General features: G+C 33.1%; 1 protein-coding gene across 20 annotated transcripts in view; it reads right to left on the bottom strand.

Annotated features, from left to right (window-relative positions):
- Positions 1-23,271, bottom strand: part of LOC108742239 (longitudinals lacking protein, isoforms A/B/D/L) — a 124,524-nt gene that overhangs the window by 47,804 nt on the left and 53,449 nt on the right. The window contains exon 5 of one of the 20 annotated variants that reach the window (XM_025978851.1): positions 74-354. The exons of 11 other annotated variants lie outside the window; for them this stretch is intronic. In XM_025978851.1, coding sequence (XP_025834636.1) covers positions 89-354 — 266 coding nt within the window. In that variant the 3' untranslated portion in view covers positions 74-88. Of the gene's footprint in view, positions 1-73; positions 355-3,885; positions 5,212-9,176; positions 9,602-10,204; positions 10,489-15,959; positions 16,190-18,655; positions 18,931-19,810; positions 20,071-20,819; positions 21,157-22,667; positions 23,190-23,271 lie in introns of those variants that run through there. 8 more of the 20 variants (XM_025978861.1, XM_025978845.1, XM_025978850.1 and 5 more) reach the window with 8 other exon arrangements.

Here is a 23,271-nt window from a genome sequence, read left to right as displayed (position 1 = left end):
GCGCGCATCCAAGACATTGGAAGGGGCACATCGCTACAGAAAGTAAATGAAGTATACATACGTAATGTGGATCACTTTACAAAACTTTCTAGGTATGTACAGCTCGTATATGACGCGTCAGGTTGGTCTTATGATTAATGTAGACCTTTCCGCAGAACGGACAAGTGTACTTAGCCACAACGTTTACATTAAGAGACCTCGGATTCATTTTCTTTACAGTCATATTGTGGGCCACACGCATGTGCCTCAACAAATTCGCTCTTTGGTTGATGTAAACTTTCCCACAAATCTGGCAAACGAATTTTTTACACGGGTACCTTGCTATTTCGTGCTTAGGACGAAAATTTGACGTTTCTAAAAGCAAAGAAAAGTTAATGAAGCTATTTATTCGTGAATACATTGAGAAACGATGACCAACCACTTTAATACTAAACATTCTACAATTAAAAGGCAGTAAAAACAGGTATATACAATTTCAAATTATATACAAACAGTTTAACTATTCCGTATTTAAAATAGAACATATAGGGGTAGTTGCAATAATTAAAACAAGAAGGTACTACAAAATTTATAATAAAGCAGCACTTTATTTACTTTCCTTGCGTTTTTTATACAACATACATAAATGCATTAGTTTATAAGTAGCTTTGAACATTTTTAAGTATAAACAGCAAACAAGTACGTACAGATATCTTAAACAACTGGAACCAAAGTGTACTGTTAACCATGTTTGTTAAGCTAACACGACTAGTCAATGAGTATAACTCAAAAGAGATCAGCAAATTTCGCAGCGAAACATGAACAGTTCGGAAAGTAATAAGACCATTAGTGCTACATGAACAGATATTTCAGTAACAAACAAGGGTACTCGCTATGAAACACGAATACTTCACAAAATAAAAAAGTTACTCGCCGTGAGACTGCAACCAAATCAACGGTACCCTTTGCGGAACAGATGGATATTTAACTAAATAGGAATGATACTCGCCACGAATACTTCACTCGCCAGGAAGTACGGATTACTCACAGTTTAGCATAATTGCAAGACACGGCTAATTCCTAAAATAATATGATTACTCGCCCAAAAATACGGATTATCCGCAAAATAGAAAGGTTATCCGTAACGAGAATTGTAAATAAAAAAACAAAATTCACCGCGATCCATATCATTGTGTGTTCTATGCCTCGACTACAATCTACCAGAACATACAACGGTTTAAATTGATGATCCAATTACTTCACATGTCTATTGTGTTTTTTATACGATCTTCTCTAATCGGTTTTCAATTTTACTTTGACCTGTTAGGATTAGCCTCGTGGTGTTTTTCCGCATGTCTCCGGCCAATGTGCGTTCTTAAATGAAATTTATGTTTGAATCTTCTTCCACAGTATCCGCATTCAAACTGCGGTATTACGGCGCATTCACGTTTCACATGCCTCGCAAGAGTGTACTTTCCTACGTACTCTCTGCCACAACGGCCACACTGAAATTTACCCGTGGTTTGGTTCACTACAAACATAAAGGTACGTTAGCACAAAAAAACTCTGTCAATATACAAAGTTTGGCGAAGAAAACCAAGCTGAAACAACTACTTAGTCGCTGTCACATAAGGATTTCTATTTTCCTTATAAGAACATGGACTAATACGTAACCGCACTCAATGAAATCATAAGGACACTATCGCAATTATTTCTTTTATTATACATATATGTAACAACTTACTCAATTTTTTGCTTTTACTACAATATATTATTAGAACCGGTGCACTTTTCCATGTGCTTTCTTCCAATGTGCGTCTTCATATTAAATTTATGTTTGAATTTTCTCCCACAACCGCCACATTCAAACCGAGGTAGGACGCCACATTCGCATTTCATGTGCCTCCGAAGACTACCTTTTTCCGCGTATCTTCTTCCACAACGATTACATTTAAATTTAGCCACAGATTGGTACGCTACAAATAAAAATACGTGTAAGCAAACACACAAACAAAACACACAGAATTGTCACTACGCAGATTATATTGAAAACAGAGCCAAAACAGTCGCTTACAAATAAAAGAAACTTTATTGTAAAAAAATGTCATACCTATACATTTTGTTTATAAATATCAATATATATATTAGAGGCTGTAGGATGGGCTGTTACTGACGAAAGTAAATTTTTCATGATTTAAATGTATACAGTCAATTACACGCCTGAATGTAGGTAACCAACCACACACCCGAATAAGACCCGTCCAATTTTTTCCAATTGTTTATTTCTATTTCGAATACGTTAAAGTCGAAATTTTTAATTTTAACATTTTAAATATACGACATATCTAAAGCAAACCTATGACATAAGTGGATCTTTTAATTAAACAATGTAATAGTTATCAAATTCGTAAATATATATAAACGCTGTAATAAATGCAGATGAAATTTTACAAAACCCCAACCTTTTCAGTACCTCAATATCGCCTCCCTTAACCCTACCATGCGTAGCAACAAAATTTATTTATGCAGAAATACTAAGTTAATGTTGCTACTTCATATGACTTCTAATTATATGGGCTTGTAACTGAAATTTGTAAGTACATTTTTTTCCACAATAACCACATTCAAGCTGGGGTGTTACTTGACATTCGCGCTTTACGTGTCGAGTAAGGATATCTTTCCTTGTATAACTCCTTCCACAGCGTATACAGGGAAATATTTTTTCTTTCTTTCGTCTAACTAAAAAAAAAAAATACGAAAACGTTTAAAAGCAGCAAACAGGTAGGTATTTATTATTAACAAAAGTTAAAGCATCATCTTGATCTTATATACAATTAGAAACAAGCACAGCATACTCTTAAAATAAAATATTTATTTTAATAGGTAATGGAAACCCCATAAAACTCACATTATAAACGGAGAAATACAGCTACTTTTATTTTTTATAGGAGAATTGAATTATAAATACTTATCAACAAACTTTTTACAAGACCTATACAGCAAAAATTTAGTAAAAATTACATCATTGTGGAGTGTATACTAATTATGTGACCTTTCAAATGATGTGTATGTTTAAATCGCTTTCCGCAAAATGTACATTGGAATCTAGGGATGACAGAGCACTCCCGGTTAATATGTCTGGATAATATATTCTTCGTTGTGTACGCCTTATTGCAACGATCACACACGTAGGGTTTTCTTTGCTCTAAAAAATGTACGAATTAAATGAGTGTAAGTAATAAGGTGATAGCTCGATCAATAATAAAATAAATTAAAATAGCCGTAGAGCCTATTGATCTTATTTATTATCGGATGAGACTTCTCCACCTAAAAAATTAAAATCAATTCATACATATTACATTAAATGCACCAACTATACCAAGTATTGATTACTTATTAAATAAACCACTAACTTAAGTACAATTTCTAAAATAAAAAACTATCAAAAAACCCTCTCTATTATTAGATAAAAACCGTTTGTAATTGTAGCGTTTAAAGCAGCCTGTTGATCAGAACTTTAATGAACTTGCACACCACTGACACTTAGGACAAAATACCTATTGTTAGCAGCGAATTAATAAATAAATTATAATTATTTATTTGACAAGTACATTTTCTGAACAGTTGCGATACTTTTACTGCGTTCGTATTGCTGATGTCTCCACAACTGTTCCATGGTTTTATATCTCTTGTTGCATATATCACAGGAAAAGTCATTTTGTCTTCTAACTGAAACAAATTGATATTAGTGAATGCTATTCAGAATTTTTACTTTTTATCCTTTACATATTGGTCTTTCCAAAGCCACGTCGTGTTTAACAGTTTCTAGATTTTAAACAAAATAAATTTTCATAAAAGTTATCACACCTCAAAACGGCCACGATGGTGAACATTTAAAAGCACATCAAAAGAGTATATAAGTGTATATATTTGATCAATAATTGGGAATACATTAATTGATATATATATATGTTTGTGTATACAACAAGAATTACAATCATATCGTAATTAAATGATCCTATATTCTAACGTAATAAAAGAGTAAAAAATAAGTAGATAAAGTCATATGATAAAAAAGTCTTTTGGAGATTTAATTCTAGTACTAGCTGTAATATTTTCTACAAGCCTTACATGTAGGTAATGCGTTAATTTGCACACCTAAACTAGTAGCACACAATAGAATAATAAGTGCTTTTTAACTATTTCTTATTATTATTTATACGTAGGCGAACACTGACTTTTTTTATTCATTATTTATTAATAAACAGAAACCTTACTTTGGATGATAAAACAAATACTTTTTCTTTGGAACTGAACATATTTTAAAGATTGGCATTTTTGTTTGACAATGAGATCAATATAGAATCAGAATCAACAGAATTGTTGTTATTGCTACTCACCTATTTATTACCTACTTCGAATTATCAGAGCTCAAAAAAACAATTAAAACCGCAAATGTACCAAAAACAATATTTTCTGAACGCACACATACAAACGTAATTGATTAAATTATACATCAATTCTATAAATATTTCTATATATAGGCACGCAGTCAAAGGGTCCAAATGTTAAGATCGATGAAGAACGACAATTCATCCTCAACTTTTGCTTTTTAACTGGTTTATTCTGAACGCTTCGGGTTTAACAAGATATTCCACAAATTTTCAAGGATCTCAATTACTTGCTTTAACTCAAGATAAAAAGGTTAAAAGGGGAGTGAATTGTATTTAGAATAGAAAAAAGGGTTGGAAGCGTTTAAGATACGGTGGTTTGGGAAGATGATGAAAATATACAAAAATTAGAAGACCACAAAACGCTATGAAAGGGATAGAATAGTAGGATACCCTTTGAGATATAAAGGGCAGAGGAAGTTCGTGTATTTCATCCTGAATCACGATGGTATTTGGAATCCTATTACAAAACCTTTTCTGGCTACGTACCTTTCTTATAGCCCTAGCACAATAATAATATAATATTAATATCATAAGCGTAAATGGTATGGCGAGTTATATATGATTTATCTGCTAAACTGGCAATATTTTACGAGATGATGCTTCAAGTAGTAATAACTCTTGTACATCTTCTGGCACATGGGACACTTATACTGCGGAGTGACACCGCATTTTTTGAACATATGGAAGCGCAGATGGGTTTTCTTTTTGAACGTCATTCCACATTGTCTGCAAGTGTACGGTCGAATCGTCAAGATCGGTCTACGAACTGCCCTGTTTTCTATAAATTAAAATCTTTTAGCAAAACAAAAGCAATAACTACGGTTGACTAAAGACTAAGGCGTTCATGCAACACATTAAGTTTTCCTGCAAATAAAATATTAAAGCTTCTATTCTTCTTCGAAATATTTATAAAAGTAAGTCATTTATNTTCATTTGTAGGCGATATCAACTTACGCTCAAATAATAAAAAAAGGATTAAGTGAATCTCTCATTAGGCGAGTCACTAATTTTGTGTGCAGTGCTCGGAGACTATTAAGTAAAAAGAAAACAACTTTTGGGTGTTTCATTCCCACTAGCCAGTCCCTCCGTAATAAGCCGGAAGGTAAGGCGGAAGGCCCTCTTCAGCCTTCTTTCAGGAATTGTGGGAATGGGTGGTTGGTGGTTCAGGTGAGAAATATGAGACGGACGAAATGAAAACAGAAGAGAGTGAAAGATTATCTGTGGATTATTACTGCCCCAGCATTTGCTTAAGTGATCATAGGAAACCACAGAAAAACATGGAACAAGGCAGACGGACCCGGAATCGTCCTCCCGAATGCTAAGTAATGGTCTAAACCTCTAGATCATGCCAATCGGTGGAGACTTTTATTTGGCGAATACAAACTATCAGACGTGAAGTGCGACTTCGAACTCTTTGGTTCCCATTAGCACGCCGTGGACAGTTCGGACTATAGGGTTAAGTGGGAATTGCGCGCTCTATTCTTAACGTCAATATTAAATTAATTATGAAGTGTAATTTCGCAAAAAAAACGAAACATTATATGATCATACAAAATGATATATTTTTAGTTAAAAAGAATGCAACTACGTAACTGTAACTTAACCTCTAATTTATATAAAAAATACTCCCAATAAGTCACCATATGGTAAATGTGTGATATAAAATGGTACAATCAAAATACTTAAATCACATAATAATATCAATGAATGCATATAATAAACCTAACCAAGCATTTGAGAATGATAACAAATAAAAGCGAGACATTTTTTCAATAAAATATTATCCAAACAAGGCGGTATAAAATACATATGCAATTAATAAGTTACAAAAACCCAGTCACCGATGCCGTACAGCAACCGACTGCTACTGGACTATATTTCCCACAGTGCAAGCGGCTGCAGCTTATTGGATTATATTACTCGCCGCAACACTGCGGCTGCCGCTGGATCGAATTACTCGCCACACCAATAGACCGGATATGCAGCACCGCAAACAACTAGTGATCGATTATATTACTCGTCACACAAGCGGTTGAAACTGGGTCGTAATATATAGCGTCACATGTGACCGTCGCTAGATTATATTTTTCATCCAACAAGCGGCTACCGGTAGCTCGTATTACTCGCCGGATCAAGAGAGCACACAGGCCGATTATGGGTTATATTATTTATTCGCCGCACAAGCACAAAATTACTTACTAGTTGCTCTAACGTTTAAAAACTGTATAAACGTTCGATTTAAATATATTTTTGTACTATTAGTTTGTCTAATTGAAACGATAAACTTTACAAACTAGAGCTTGATGAGTTTTCAAGCTGCTGTTTCGAGTGAACTGTTTTTTACATTTTGAGCAAGAAAATTGAGGTTGAACTCCACACTCGTATTTTAAGTGAACTTTTAAATTATGCTTCTGTTTATAAGACGAACCACAACTTTTACATCGAAAACGTCCGCTTGAATCCACAACATAATCTTGGAAGTTCCCTGAAATAATTATTATCGTCAAAAATATGCAAAATATTATTATATACAGATAATAATCGCATATTGTATAATCATGCGCTTACAAAATATAAATATAATTCATGTGAAATCAATTTATTTAAAACTACAGGTAACTCTCGATATATAGGTATAAATAAAATCACAAAAAAATGAATAAATAAACTACCTACTTAATAATTACGACTATTTTTTCCAATAAGTACATTCGGAGATCGGTTTGGTATAATTCTCAGAGGAATTCAAAGACTTAAATACCACAAGTCCTTACAAAACAGTACAGGATATTGTTCAAATATTATAATAATAAAATTGGCTTCTCTTAAATACATTCCTACAATTTCTATTATTTATTAAAAACGTTACATCAAAACCAAATAATCTTTGAACGAATTCAACCGTCATTTAAGTCTATAAAAAAGTCATTGGTGTTTTGTAAACGACTGCACGTATTTTCCATGAAGATGGATGCAATGTGCTTTTAATGCATCCTTTCGTTTGCTCTTGTAAATGCAATAAGGGCATTGGAAACCCGGTAATTTTCCGCATTCGTACTTTAAGTGCCTCGTCAACGTGTAACTTTTATTGTACGACTTGCCGCATCTTTTGCAATCAAATATTTTGTCAGAGTAATAATCTGAAACACAAATGCATTAGGTAGAAATCAAACAAAATAGTGCAGCACAAAAAAACACAATGTAGATACTCGGGCACTATGTATGAATTACACATAAAACAAACACAACGTACTAAAGCACATCTACAACGAACAAAAATACCGTGGCATTCTTGTGTTTCGATAAGGATACTAACTGGTAAATGAAACCTAACATTATTATCGTTAACAAATGTTCATTTGTAGGCGATATCAACTTACGCTCAAATAATAAAAAAAGGATTAAGTGAATCTCTCATTAGGCGAGTCACTAATTTTGTGTGCAGTGCTCGGAGACTATTAAGTAAAAAGAAAACAACTTTTGGGTGTTTCATTCCCACTAGCCAGTCCCTCCGTAATAAGCCGGAAGGTAAGGCGGAAGGCCCTCTTCAGCCTTCTTTCAGGAATTGTGGGAATGGGTGGTTGGTGGTTCAGGTGAGAAATATGAGACGGACGAAATGAAAACAGAAGAGAGTGAAAGATTATCTGTGGATTATTACTGCCCCAGCATTTGCTTAAGTGATCATAGGAAACCACAGAAAAACATGGAACAAGGCAGACGGACCCGGAATCGTCCTCCCGAATGCTAAGTAATGGTCTAAACCTCTAGACCATGCCAATCGGTGGAGACTTTTATTTGGCGAATACAAACTATCAGACGTGAAGTGCGACTTCGAACTCTTTGGTTCCCATTAGCACGCCGTGGACAGTTCGGACTATAGGGTTAAGTGGGAATTGCGCGCTCTATTCTTAACGTCAATATTAAATTAATTATGAAGTGTAATTTCGCAAAAAAAACGAAACATTATATGATCATACAAAATGATATATTTTTAGTTAAAAAGAATGCAACTACGTAACTGTAACTTAACCTCTAATTTATATAAAAAATACTCCCAATAAGTCACCATATGGTAAATGTGTGATATAAAATGGTACAATCAAAATACTTAAATCACATAATAATATCAATGAATGCATATAATAAACCTAACCAAGCATTTGAGAATGATAACAATAAAAGCGAGACATTTTTTCAATAAAATATTATCCAAACAAGGCGGTATAAAATACATATGCAATTAATAAGTTACAAAAACCCAGTCACCGTATTTATTGTTGTTTTATAGATCTGTAACATTCAAAAGTCGATTTCTTCTTTCTTTAGTTGAATATTAAAAATATATCTTACTTCAAACTTTTTCTTCGTCAAAATATACAATAATATCGACGAGAAATAATCAATCCTGGTATAAATGTATAAAAAAAGTAAAACTACTCTTAACAATATAAAGGCACATTTACAGCCGCATGTTACGTTGGCATAGTATGAATTATTGTCAATTTTTATCACAGACAAAAAGAGGTATTTCAAATGGAAAAGGAACAACGTAGTTTAACCGAACAATTTAGAGCAACACATTTGCAAACTATTGGTAAGGTATTAATGCCATATAATGTATCTATATCTAGAAAATATAATGTTACACTACAAAATTTATCGTAGGATAAAAACAGGAAAAAATAAATCAAAATTATCGAAAAACCGAGGCTTTCTTCGCATAGTGCAAAAATTGAGATCCAATTGTTAGGAACATGTTTAATCTTTTTTGCTTCCTTCGCCACTTGCTGACTTTTCGACATCATCGTTTGATAAGTGCGAATGCATCTTTTGAACGTGTCTTTTAATGTGAACCTTCTGTTTGCCCTTATAGTCGCAATAAGGGCACTTGAATCGAGGCTCCTTCCCACATTCCCACTTTTGATGGTTGCGCAATGAGCTCTTGAGTTTGTAAATACGGCCGCAACTAAAACAATCAAAACCCAACCCTTCCAAGTCATCTTTCTGTTGACGCATAGTCGTAGGAATAATGTCTTCATCGGAACCGTTCAAAAAGTGAAACAACGGCGTTGACAGCGTTTGCTTTATTATCACCTGCGGCACCGCATCCTCCGGCGATATGTATGTTTTTGGGGCTCTTGCTTTTGGATGTCTTACATGTATTCGAACTGAAATATTTTTCTGTTATTATTGCATCCTTCTCTTTATATGTTTATACATACTTATCGGTAGTTAAAGGAATATATTATATAGTACAAGCTTACCATCACCATTTTAAATTTCAACAACAAATTTTTCATATTAATATGAAAATTCATTTAATTTTTATTCACTATAAATTAACTCAAATGAGGAAAAATTGTTGCTGCAGTCACTCCCTCGCCGGGAATCGAACCCGGGACCTTTGGCTTGACGCACCAATACACTTACTACTAAGCTACAAGAGGTAACAACAGTAACGGCCACGGCACGGACTTATTAAGTGACAGATTTGAGGTAATTTGTAGCGGATAAAAATTATAAGAATTTTCATATTAGTATTAAATTTTAACCACTATTAAAAGCTTCTTAAAGAATTTTAGTTACTAGAGAAACACGGAGTTCAGAAAATGTTGGAAGAAATGTTCGACTTTCAAATGTTTCTTACAATTGTCCCTAGCGCTTGCTCTGGCTTCGTATTTTCCCAATCGAAAAAGAATCAGAAGTGTTTTAAACATTCTATATTTCCCACAGCGTGAAATGTATGTACAAAAATTTTCACCAATTACATAAATTAAAAGTAGTTATTAAGTACAATTGTCTGTATAATTATCCACATAAAGATTGTCATTACAGTTTCTGATACCCGTGTGTTTACTGTACATGTGAGTTTTAATATTGTAAATTCTATGGGCCCTGTAGTCGCAATAAGGACATTTGTTGACTGGTATTCTGCCACATTCCTGAAGGTGTTTTCGTAGGTTATCCTTATTCCTATATCTATTACCACATTGACTGCAGATGAATTTGTTCGTGCAGAAATATTTTGACCGACGCATCGAACATTCAGGAAACCCTAAAATAAAATGTGTAATACACTTGAAAAACCTAATCGACACATTTAGAAAGGTTGGAAAATATCGAAAATGCATAAAAGATAAGAATAAATCTCTTTCAGTTTAACAATTTATTAACAACCTCGTCTTCCTAAACTGACCTGGGTTGCACTTAAGAAAAAAAGTGTAAACTTCTTATATTAATTCGTTATGTTTTAGAAGCATGTGTATTCGGTAGTTTCCCTCGCAAGCTGCTTCATAATTACAATGCGGACATAAATGATGACGTGTCTGTTTCACACATTCGTAAGGGTAGTGATTAGTTAACCAGTTTCTCTTTGAATGCGTTTGTTGACAATTTGTGCAGTGAAATAATACTAAAACAATTACATACAATAAATCAAACACTAAAAAAAAAAATTTCATTTTGTAACAACCCCAAATAATTAATACCTGTAAGCTACTTCTTTCACGGTTTCACATGTCATTGTACAACAAAATCTATATATGTTTTAAAAAAACTAAAAAATACATATTTAATAAATATATAATTCGCAAAACGCAATACATTTTTAATACATATTTTTACTTTTTGTTTTACTGTTTTTACTGATACAAATTGGAAACAAATAAGTACTTTTACGAAATGCTCAGGCAGTTTGTCATAAATGATTGGACTCGAGCCATTTACTTGTTTATTGTCTCAACCATATTATCTTCCTTCTCATTTTTTGATTACTCCACACCGGGTTCATCAAACATGATAGTCAAAGTACGAGTCCAGTTATTTATTACCAACCTAGCCTTCCCAAATTGTTTTGCCGATGAATATAAGTACATAATATGTTATACTTAAGAAAAAACTTGCAACGTTTTCGTTGGTTCGTTATGTTTTAGAAGTAAATGTCTTCGGTAGTTTCCCTTACGAACTGTTTTATAGTTGCAATGTGAACAAAAAAAATTGCGGTTGCTTCCCACATTCGTTACGCAGATGGTTACTCAACGATTTCTTCTTTGTATACTTTTTTGGACAATTTGAGCATTGAAACAATACTAAAACAATATTGCGTATAATTGATACACTGAAAATTTAAGATTTCATAACGTAATAATAATTTCAATATACACAAATTGCTTCATCTGTAACTTCAACTTAACCCAATGTATTTCCACCAAAAACGTTTTATTTAACATACAACAAACAAATAGACAAATATTGTAACAAACTGCAGATAATTTATCATCATGTAGTGATTTTGCATAACAACTTCGTCTGATGGGTGATTTAATGAAACTGTCTATGACGTACTGATGAGAACTAATACGTACATCTAGTATTAATATTGATAAATTTCTTACCAAGAATTTAAATACTTTAGTGAAAAGTAAATTAGGATAACGGATAAAATCAAAAAGTCAAAGTCAGCAAAAAGGGATTAGGATGAAAAAGCAACCATTTTACTACCACGCAATGCTAGTTTTCTTTGTTTTTCTATACTGGATCATACGAGATAGTAAACTGGCACTCTTTCGGTCCAATATTTATTAAAAGTAGTGTGTTTTGACCGATTCTGTTACAAAATAAGGAGGAGGGAGGGCGTCATTTTGTACCAGAATCGGCCAGAACACACTACTTCGCCTTCCCAAAGTGAGTTTAGTATATTCAATGCGTGAAGTTCTTATGTTAATTTCTTATCTTATGTTTTAAAATCAAGTGTCTTCTATAGTTTCCCTTAAGAGTTGTTTTATAGTTGCAATGGGAGCAAAAGAAACCTGGCACTTTTCCACATTCGTAACGTTGGTGATTGCTTAAGGATTTCTTTCTTGAATAGATTTTCCCGCAGTTTAAGCAGGGAAATAATACTAAAAAAATAATGCAAAAGAAAATAAATCGAAAACTGAAGATCTAATTTTCGTCATAACCTCAAATTATACAGACCCAATACTTATTGCTATTTAACATATCCATCTAAGTTAGTAATACATTTTCACAAAAGATTGTGCAACACAAATAAAGTAATCGACTTTAGTACGAAACAAAACAGATACTTATCATTTATTCAATGTTAATACAAAAACAAATCGAGTACAAAATAAGAAATACGATTTTCCTAAACAAAATTGTACAATTCTTTATAGACTTATAAGGAGTAAGGTTTTTAATGTTTGAATATAAAGTTAACTAATAACCTAAAACTACTTCTTTGGTGAATCTTTATTAGTTAATATAAAGCAATTCCTTATTAAACAAAAAAACCACGCCTCAAAATTTCACGTTAAATCCACACTAAAACACGCCGGCATGCATAAAATCAACAAGATCATTTTAAGAACAATAATTTCCGTTCTTTACTCCAGCGTTTTCCATTTCTTCGTATGCTTAGTAATTATATGACGGTAAAGATTTCCTTTCAGGTGTGCTTTATAATCGCAGTGTTGACAAGCAAATCGCGGTTCTTTTCCACATTCGTATTTTAAATGATTAAAAAGGGATGTTTTTCTTTTATACTGCCTCATACATTTTACACAGAAAACTTCACCTAAAAATAAAGTGTAGTTAATACACTAACATGGTCAATGAATAATAGATATAAGTGTCATATAAAAGCCGTTTAAATGACCCCCAATAAAAATTTATTAAAGAGTGGTAATACTTAACTGGGAAACCTGCTTTTCACGTACTTTCATTAAGTACCATTTAAATATCTACATCAACTAAACAATCATGTTAAATAATGCGTGAAGCAAAAATAATTTTCTATAATAAAACTTCATAAGAGCACCAAATTTTGTGTATTATTATACATAGATTAAATATAGTACTTACAATAAAAAAATTACTTCTACAAAATTTATGTTACATTTTATGGACACAAGTATCAAACTGTAACAGTAATAACCAAGCTGCATTCCACACGTAATTATTTGTTCGTAATAAATTCGATTAAGGCAACGTTAAATGTATCGTATTTTTGTTTCGCTTTTAGAATAATCAAGTAATTCTCTTCATAAACAATTATTTTCGTGCATTGAAATAATGTGAGTTTTTAAATTGTATCTTCTTTTCGTGGTGAACACGCAGTACGGACAACTGTACGCCTTCTGTTTTCCACAGTCCATGCTTAAATGTGCATTCAGTGAGTTTTTATTTTTGTAATTTTTATTACAAATGCCACAAAAATATTCCCCTAAAATAAAAAAATCAAGTTTAAAAATAAAAGCACATACAAAAAGGGTATAAAAACGATCTTTGAAAGTTTTATTTTATAAGGTGGTCAGAGTAGCTATATGCCAGTGGCTAAATAAACGTGGTGACCGAGTTGATGCTCAGCCCAGACTCGCCGCGGACTCTTAGTTTCATAACGGCCAGTTAACGTTGCTGCGTTAAGCGGCGAGCAACTCACTCGGAATATCACTACATAGTATAAAACAAAGTCGCTTTCCCGCTGTCTATCCCTATGTATGCTTAAATCTTTAAAACTACGCAACGGATTTTGATGCGGTTTTTTTTAAAAGATAGAGTGATTCAAGAGGAAGGTTTATATGTATAATACATGCATAATATAGTAGGGAAACACTGATAATTTTAGAGGTTTCTAATGTGATGTCGTAAATAAACACATTTTTTGCGCTTACATTGCAAACGCTGGCTGAACCCTACGAGATAGATCAAAATAATGTACTACAATATTGTACATCTTAAAAGGGTCTACAAAAAAGTCCGCGATGGTATATGTCTATCTCTTAGGGATAACCCACAATAACCATTTTTATCCTTTACTTTTTATGAGAAATAATGACTTATTTACGAAGCGATTGTAGGCAATACAGCATTAATTCTTATCCAATTAAGTACCTTAAATACATTGTGCATTTAATATAGATCAATATGGCCCTTTACAGCATGTAATTTAAATGAATATTTTCGAAGATATTACAGATTTAAAATGCAGGGACATAGCGGTTGCGGCGGTACCGGCCGGGAGGCCGGTTTGTATTGTCTAATGACAAAAAAACTGTGAATGTTGTATATAAAGACATTCTGTAGTATATTTAATGTGTTCAGGGGTTGTCTATTTAAGATTTCCCCTCTCGATAATAATCTAAACAAAACAAAAATATATTTAGTATCAGCATTACACCCGTGCGAAGCTGGGGCGGGTCACTAGTATATAATAAATAAATAAATAAATAAAACTATTACACTAATCTATGTAAATCAGCTGTCTTTTAAGCTGTCCCATATGAAACATTGTTTAATCCGGCCAGATTTATTTGAACTACTTGATACACATTTTACTTACTTCTACAAATAATTCGTTCTAAAACACGTGTACAATTTGCACAAAAAGAAGAACAATTATTTCACTATTGCAAGTCATTTTATAAACTACAGGACGAAATCGCTATATTTAAATATGTTACAATGTTGCAGTTCTTTACAACAAACTGACTTCGCATCGTACACAGTGACTAAAAATATATGACAATAAGTTTTATTATCTATTGGTTACAGTATAAACCATACGAACGGCGAGCAAACATTAAAAATATTTTTTTTTAAATTTGCCACGATTTGTTCTTGCAACGTTGAGATGTATAAACGCATCCTAGGAACATAGTATGATATTTAGATATTTAGTAAACAATATGAGCAAGAAATATTCCATAAAATAGGTTTTGCTACAGCAATGAATATAATACGTGGTTGCTGCATCATAATCTAGAATGATTACAGACACACATTTAATTTACTACAAATTAAAGTCAGTCTTAAGAATCTACTTGAATAAAGAATAAATTCATTTTTGGTTACAATTAGTAGAATATTGTATAAGTACTACTTCTTATATATGTATCTGAAGAGCGTCTTGTCCCAAATCTGTTATCGGCTAAACCAGATTTCAGGATTTAAAGTTTAAAAACTAGTTGACTTGGACAGAACTTCTTTATCCTGAAATCGGATTTGACTGATAACATATATTGCGAGATATGTATCAATATTGCTACTTAAAAAATGCAATAAAATAAAAACCTACCGCTTTACAGTTATTAAAAATTATTGATACTACCGTCTCCTTTTTCTATCAGCAACACACAATAACGCCGCATTTTAATATAATGCACTTTACTGTCTTGTACATCCTGTTCGACAAGACTTTGAAGTAAAATGATTACCTGAGGGATCGACAAGAATTTCAAATCATTATTTACTTATAACATACAGCTCACCGATTCCTAGAACACAGGCGCTTCACTTCCACTGCGATTTAACATTGTGTTGCTGTAATAAACATTACGCTCCAAAGTATTTAATTAAATGTAAGTCATCCCAAAAAATAACACACGTAAGTCTAAACTACTAACTTAAATAATCATTTTGGCTTTGATTGAAAATTAAATAAATGCAAATAAAAGGTACACAGGTCCTATACCTACGGATTGCTTTTTGCCTTGTTTTACATAAGTCTCTACAATAATCACAAAAGTAATTTTAAAAATAAGACTAGTGAAGGTCAAATATTTTGTGTATATTTCGAAGATGATATTGCAGTATGTCCCTTGTCTTGCACTTTCTTGGACACAGTGGACACTGCAAGATCTGCTTACCACATTCAAATTGTTCGTGCATTCGCAACTGATGTCTATTGTAACATTTTCCACATTTAAGACAAATATTTCTACCCTGACCGTCAGAAATTATTATTTCAGGAGTCAAATCTAGAACAAAAGAGACAAACATTATCAATAATAATCAATCATGTTAAATGCCGCTCTCTAAAAACGACCGGTAAATACGAAAACATTGACGAAAACAAAAACAATATATTTCACTTACATTATCTAAACGAATACACACATAAAACGAAAATGTTTAAGCAAATAACAGAAGACATTAAGTATATTTTATTGTTTTCAGAATCAGCTGCTAATGTAAAATAAACAATATTAAAGTATGCTTTAGGCGAAAACCTCAGTGAGTCCAGAATTAATGTGAACCTGTCCGGTGAACGTTGAGCTTTCACAATTCCTGGGCTAAGCAGAGTCCGCGAAGATCAAATATTATAGTACAGTCGAAATAAGAAGGCAAAGTCCCCAATAAATAATGCACACTAAAGGCATATCGTTTTCTCGTTCTTACAAACGGAAGATATCCTGTCTTTATTCTCTAGACACGCCTCCTCCACAGCTGTGTCGATTCCTGCACGTACGTTTCATAAGAATCAATCGAATAGAATGAGACGGTTGAAAACGTGCTTGTCTTGTTGTTTGTACCTACATTAAATGAGCAAATATACAGGATCGGCTTAAGGTAGTAGTCGTGCTACAGTATGGTGAAAAAGTTATTGAAAGATATAAGATAATTCAATGCAATCTTTCTTTCTTTGAAAATAATTAATAACATTCCACTCTGAGAATTTTTCTACTCTGAGAATTTAAAACTTCTTGGACCATTTGGTTGAAATTTAACAACAAAAATAACAATAAAAACAACAACAACAACAACAATAACACCAACAAAAACAACGACAACAATAGTTACAACGAAAAAATAACTTAAACGATGTATGTAGAGAGATGACTATTCGCACAAATTAAGCCGACCCTGTAAATTTGCCCATTTTATGTAGGTACAAATGACAAGACGAGCATGTTGTCGATCGTCTCATTTTATTCGATTGGTTCTTATGAAACGTAGGTGCAGGTCTCGACGCAGCTGTGGAGGAGGCGTGTCTAGAGAATAAAGACAGGATATCTTCCGTTTGTAAGAACGAGAAAAACGATATGCCTTTAGTGTGCATTATTTATTGGGGACTTTGCCTTTTTATTTCGACTGTACTACAGCAAACTATGACCGATTAGGTTGTAGTATATGGTGCTGGTCGGACAAGATAATACTCTGCGCATAGTGACTCGCTCAAAACTCATTATTAAGAGACTGGCCAACTTAAACGTTAAATGCGTTACAAATCTCCATCCCACAGGAAAATTGATTTTGTATATGTTTGGAATAACTTTACAGAATAGGGAATTGATAGGCTCCGTAATTGTTGACGTTTATTGTACAAACGCCATGACAATTTGTAAGTAATAAAACAAAATTCTATGTTTCATTTTTTAGTAATCTGAAGAAACATCGGAGAGTGTACATCCCTTAAGAAAATGGCGACACTGATCAAAATGGCACGATACAGTACAAAATACTAAGATAAATATAGGTACATCATAGAAAAGAACTAAAAATTATTAAAAGTATGTTTAAGAATATGACGCTGAAGATGACATTTTCTCTTTCCTTTATAATCGCAAGGCGGAAATGGACAACAAAATGATGGTTCTTTCCCGCACTCAAACCTTTGGTGCCCATAAAGCGACTGTTGGTGACGGTACACTTTGTTGCAACTGTGACAGCGAAATCCTACAAAAACGCCTAAATTAATATCATATCCATATAGATATTGCACGTTTTAAGTCAGACTACGATGCAGTTCACTTCACAACAACAAAAAGAAACACAAACCACTAGCAGCATAAACAATACTTTTGTTCAACGCTTCCTTATTAACTAAAACAACCTAATCGAGTGAGATATTTTCATCAATTATAATTAAGGACCTATGGTGATGATTCGTAAATGTCAGACTACCTTCTGTTCACATTTACACAAAAAAAAAACTTTTGTAGAGTATTACTACCCCAGCATTTGCCTAAGCGATCCAAATAAACCACACAAAAATTTGCGAGCAAAGCAGACGGACTCGGAATCGAACCGGCCATGCCGCTCGCTTATTTACACACACGAGAACCAGCCAATTGAGAAGTAATAAAAAAATAAATAAATATTTCTGCAAATGTTGAAAAATTATTCAATAGAATTAAGGTTTATTTATATTTATTCCCAGATACAAAGTATGATATAAATCATTTTTTAATTAATAACAAACAATAGGTAACCATTTACTCAAAATATTAAATCCAAATACAGACAATGGAGTTATCGCCATCTAGGGGGTATTTGCTGCTACTAAAACTATTCCAAGCGTTAGACAAGATCTTACTAAGGTATTTGAACGTGTCTAGCTGAATCGACAACGTAGCATACATACCTACATGCGTGATAGGCATATAGAACACATTAACAACAACGTGTAAATTTAAATGAGATCGAAATCGCGATCCGAGTCATAAAATCTTTAAATATTAACCAGTGTACAGTTCGTGGGGATGCACGAACTGTATATGCTTAACAAGATGATACTTTAGTTTCATTTTCCTTCCACAAAACTGACACTGGAACATGGGTTCAACACCACACTGGAAATTTTGGTGTCTTATCAAATGTGTGCAGTTTTTATACGAAGCGTTGCATCTCTCGCACCTGTAACGGCCGTCGACATCAGGAAAATGCTTTCGATTACGCCTTCTTTGACCGATCATCTCCGGCGGTCCTAACCCATATCCTAAAATAAGAAAAGTACAAATGATGAACGGTTTTATATAAATTTTATCAACAATTAATGTCTTACCCGATCTGCAGTTTCATACAAACATTGAAAGGGAGCAGGAGAAAATTGTACGTACAGTAGAACCTCTTTAAGTCGAAAACCTCCAAAACTCAAAAAAATGTTTTGTTCCCTTCCCTTTAAAGCCCCTAAATCTCAACCCTCTATTAATTGAAATAATCAGTGAGTCTCTGGAAGCCATTTTGGTATATATTTTCCCTATATAACTCCAAAAATTAAATTGGATCTCTGTATCTCGAATCATCATCATAAGGTCGTCAGTCCTAAGACTAGTTGGACACGCACCTCCACTCATTCCTATCCTGAGCTAAACATTGCATTTCCCTAAAACTAGAACAACCCACATTCTTAACTATTTGCGAACAGTAATCTAATCTAGGTCTACCTCTACCCCTCCTAACTCCTGTTTCTGCCTCTAATATGTCTCTGAGTAGACCTTCATGTCTGAGAAGGTGTCCCACCAACCTATTTTTTATTGACTTCCATATAGTCCTCGAATATAGCAATGTTTTATTTTACAACCTTTACAACTCGATAATTTGAAACTTATTACATCTATAGTTCGAAGAAAACTAAGTTATCGACTTTAGGGATTTGCCCACAATATTAACCTCTACAAATCGAATCAAAATCCGCCTAGGTCCAAATCATCCATCATAAGTCGAATTTTTGCGTCTCGAGTTATAGAGGTTCTACTGTACAGAACGATCAATTTTGGTAAAGGGTAAAGTTCAGCCTTGGTTTAAAATATGTACAAAATAAACACCTTAAATCTTAATATATTAAAAAAGGTAACAATTTCTTATTATCTTTATTGAATAACAGAATACAATCATTGATGATGTATTATTTGTATGTGTTTAGCAAGGTCGCACTTGCGTTTGGATTTCTTGCCGCAAAACTGACATTGAAACCTGGGTTCAACACCGCAATGAAACCTTACATGTCTTGACAAATCTCTGGCGTTTTTGTAGGACGCGTTACACCTTCCACATTTGTAACGACCATCAGCATCGGGAAAATATTTTTGATTAGGTCTTCCTTTGCCTATCATCTGTGCTGATGTAAAATCATGCCCTAAAATAAAAAATTAATAGAAATAACGAACGATTTTATACAAATTTTATCAGTAATTAATATCTTACCCTATCTGCAGTTTCATGTAAAGTATGAAAGAGGACAAGGAGGAAAAATAAACACTTAAAAATTTTTATAAAACAATAAAAACGAGTGTTCATTAAAAACTTCATTTATTTAATAACGAACAAAACATTAACGATATCAACCAGAGTAAAATCTTTGAAGATGTACTAATTGTATGTGTTTCGCAAGATCGCACTTTAGTTTGGACTTCTTGCCACAGAACTGACACTGAAACTGAGGTTCAACACCGCACTGAAACTTTAAATGTCTTGCCAAATGTCTGGCGTTTTTGTAGGACGCGTTACATCTTCCACATTTATAACGACCATTCGCATCGGGAAAATACTTTTGATTGCGTCTTCTTGGGCTTATCATCTCTGCTGATACTAAATTATATCCTAAAATAAAAAATAAGTACAGATTATGAACCGTTTTGTATCATGGCGTTTTAGCAATGATTAGTGTGCTATGCAGTCTATTCGACACACTTTAGTTTCACCTACTACTAAATTAAATTATTGCTAACAAAGTTTTCTTGATTACATTTCAAATCAAGACAATCTTCCTAATCTTAATCTGATCTTACGCCAAATAGCTCATTCTGTCTATTAATCGTAACCTATAACAGATTTTCATAAAGCGTACCTTAAATTCGAAATAGTTTTGAAATATTGAAACGAAAATACAACAACAATTAGCGTTTATTAAGTTTTTTTCATTAAATAACAAACTAAAGGTCAAATATTTCACTAATAAATAAGCGTTAAGCAGAATAGAGTTGTTGAGGATGTACAAATTGTATGTGTTTAAGAAGGTGACACTTAAGTTTGATTTTTTTGCCACAAAACTGACACTGAAACCTGGGTTCAACACCGCACTGAAAATTTAAATGTCTTGTCAAATGTCTAGCATTTTTATAGGACGCGTTACATCTTTCACATTTATAACGACCATCGACATCAGGGATATGTTTTCGATTGCGTCTTCTTCCCATCGCTTCCGCTGATATCAAACCATATCCTAAAACAGAAGAGAGATATTAATTATACAACTACTTTTTTAATATTCCCTATCAGATTTACACGACAAAGCGGATATTTTTTAACGAGTAATGCGTACAGAAAGAATACAAAGCAGATTTACAATAAATAAATATAAAAAAGTGTATATCAATAAATAAAGCCTGGTTATTGTTATCTTTCTCAATGGCTTTTAATAAATACAACCCTAATAGTAGTACGTACTTTTATTCATCGATAATGCATTTATAGTTCTCTGAAACTGGTAGTTTTTAATGCACCACTCGTGGAATACTCGCCGCATAACTTAACAGAACTCGCCGAGAACCTACTTTCCACACTCGCCGCATAACTTAACAGAACTTGCCGAGTACGTACTTTCCATACTCGTCGCATAACTTAACAGAACTCGCCGAGTACGTACTTCCCATACTCGCCGCATAACTTAACAGAACTCGCCGAGAACCTACTTTCCATACTCGCCGCATAACTTAACAGAACTCGCCGAGAACCTACTTTCCATACTCGCCGCATAACTTAACAGAACTCGCCGAGTACCTACTTCCTATACTCGCCGCATATCTCAACAGAACTAGACGAGTACTCCCCTCATTAGGTAATTTAAAGATTAAAATACATGAAAAGGAAAGGTTCTTTTAAATAGAAAACAAAAAACCAATATACAAAAGTAAAAATGTATTACAATAGAACGCCTTACATGAAACTACGAAATATAGGAATCGAAACATGCGTATAAATTGTAGAATATTCTTAATCTAAAAACTTACAATAAGGCACATATTAAGTCACTGTTTTATTACTATCATTACTATTACTAATATAAACCTGTTTACTGTAAGTGTTCAAAGCTTTTTACACTTCCTTGCAGTAAACAATAAAAACCAGTTCTGATTACTCTCACGAAAAAAAATTACTCATAAGTATACATGGACAGTATGAAACAACGTAAGAACTCATTAAATAAAAGTTAAGAAAACATATGCAATACAAACTTAATGCACTAATAAAAAGCGTATAATTAACGTGTAGTCAGATACAGTTGCAAAACAGAGATCGAAAGAAGCGAACTTATGGTAAAGTAACTACAAAAATATAAAAGTAGAAAAACATCCCCATAATAACTAAATATACGTATCTAGGATAAAACAATAACTTCAAAACCAAGTAACGTAATATTTACTTACTTAAGTGTAAGAGGGAAGTGGGGGATTAGTGTACGTAAAAGTAACGTAAAATTAATAATAGTAAAACACTGGTGGTGTAAATTAAAAGAAAACACATCAACTAATACTTAACTACTTAAACTACTGTCGAAAAATTATTGCTAGTGAATGAGTAAACTAAATATTTTATGTGATGCAATTTGACATCCAAAAGTAACAATATTATAAGTACTTAATTAGTTAATTGCAAAGATTAGGAAAGGTTTCAGTTTTTAAGACATTTTCATCCCTGATTATAAGCAAGTTTTTGTGTAAATTGTGCAACTATTTGTCAACTCCGCTATTAAATTTTAACTGCTGCATAAAAAACTTATTTCGAATAATGTCACCTAATTACACAATTTCTTATCAATTTTTAAAATTTTGGTTATGAACGATCGATTGATTAACTGTATTATAGTGAGTTAACAATCGGTAATAGTTAAATCAAACATTTCGTAACTTATACTGGAAAAATCGATTTCCTTATGCATCCTTTCGATATGCCGATTCATATGCATTTTCTGCTTCGCTTTGTATGAGCAATGGGGACACTCAAATTGAGGTTCTTTGCCACATTCCCATTTTTGATGGTTCCTTAAAGAGCTCTTCAATTTGTATGTACGTCCGCAGTCTTTACAACAGAACCCTTCAGCTGATTCGTTTTCGTTAGTGTCGTTTACGTAGTCGTGTATCACAGGAATTTCGACAGGAGGGCCCGGGTACTTGGTTTTATTAGCTTTCATTAGTATCAGTGGCAACGAAAGGCGGTTACGTTTAATCTTGGGACCCGGATGAAGCTTACGACGACCTAGATAGAGAATAGGATGATTTTAGATTATGATCAACTAAATTAGAAAAGCTATATGAAGTTGTTAGTTGTCTAACGAAAA

This window comes from Agrilus planipennis, unplaced genomic scaffold (genome assembly GCF_000699045.2).
Source record: "Agrilus planipennis isolate EAB-ADULT unplaced genomic scaffold, Apla_2.0 scaffold317, whole genome shotgun sequence".
In the NCBI taxonomy this organism is placed as follows: Eukaryota; Metazoa; Arthropoda; class Insecta; order Coleoptera; family Buprestidae; genus Agrilus; species Agrilus planipennis.
Note: the sequence above shows the minus strand (reverse complement) of the source record. Positions and strands in the feature narration are given on the sequence as shown.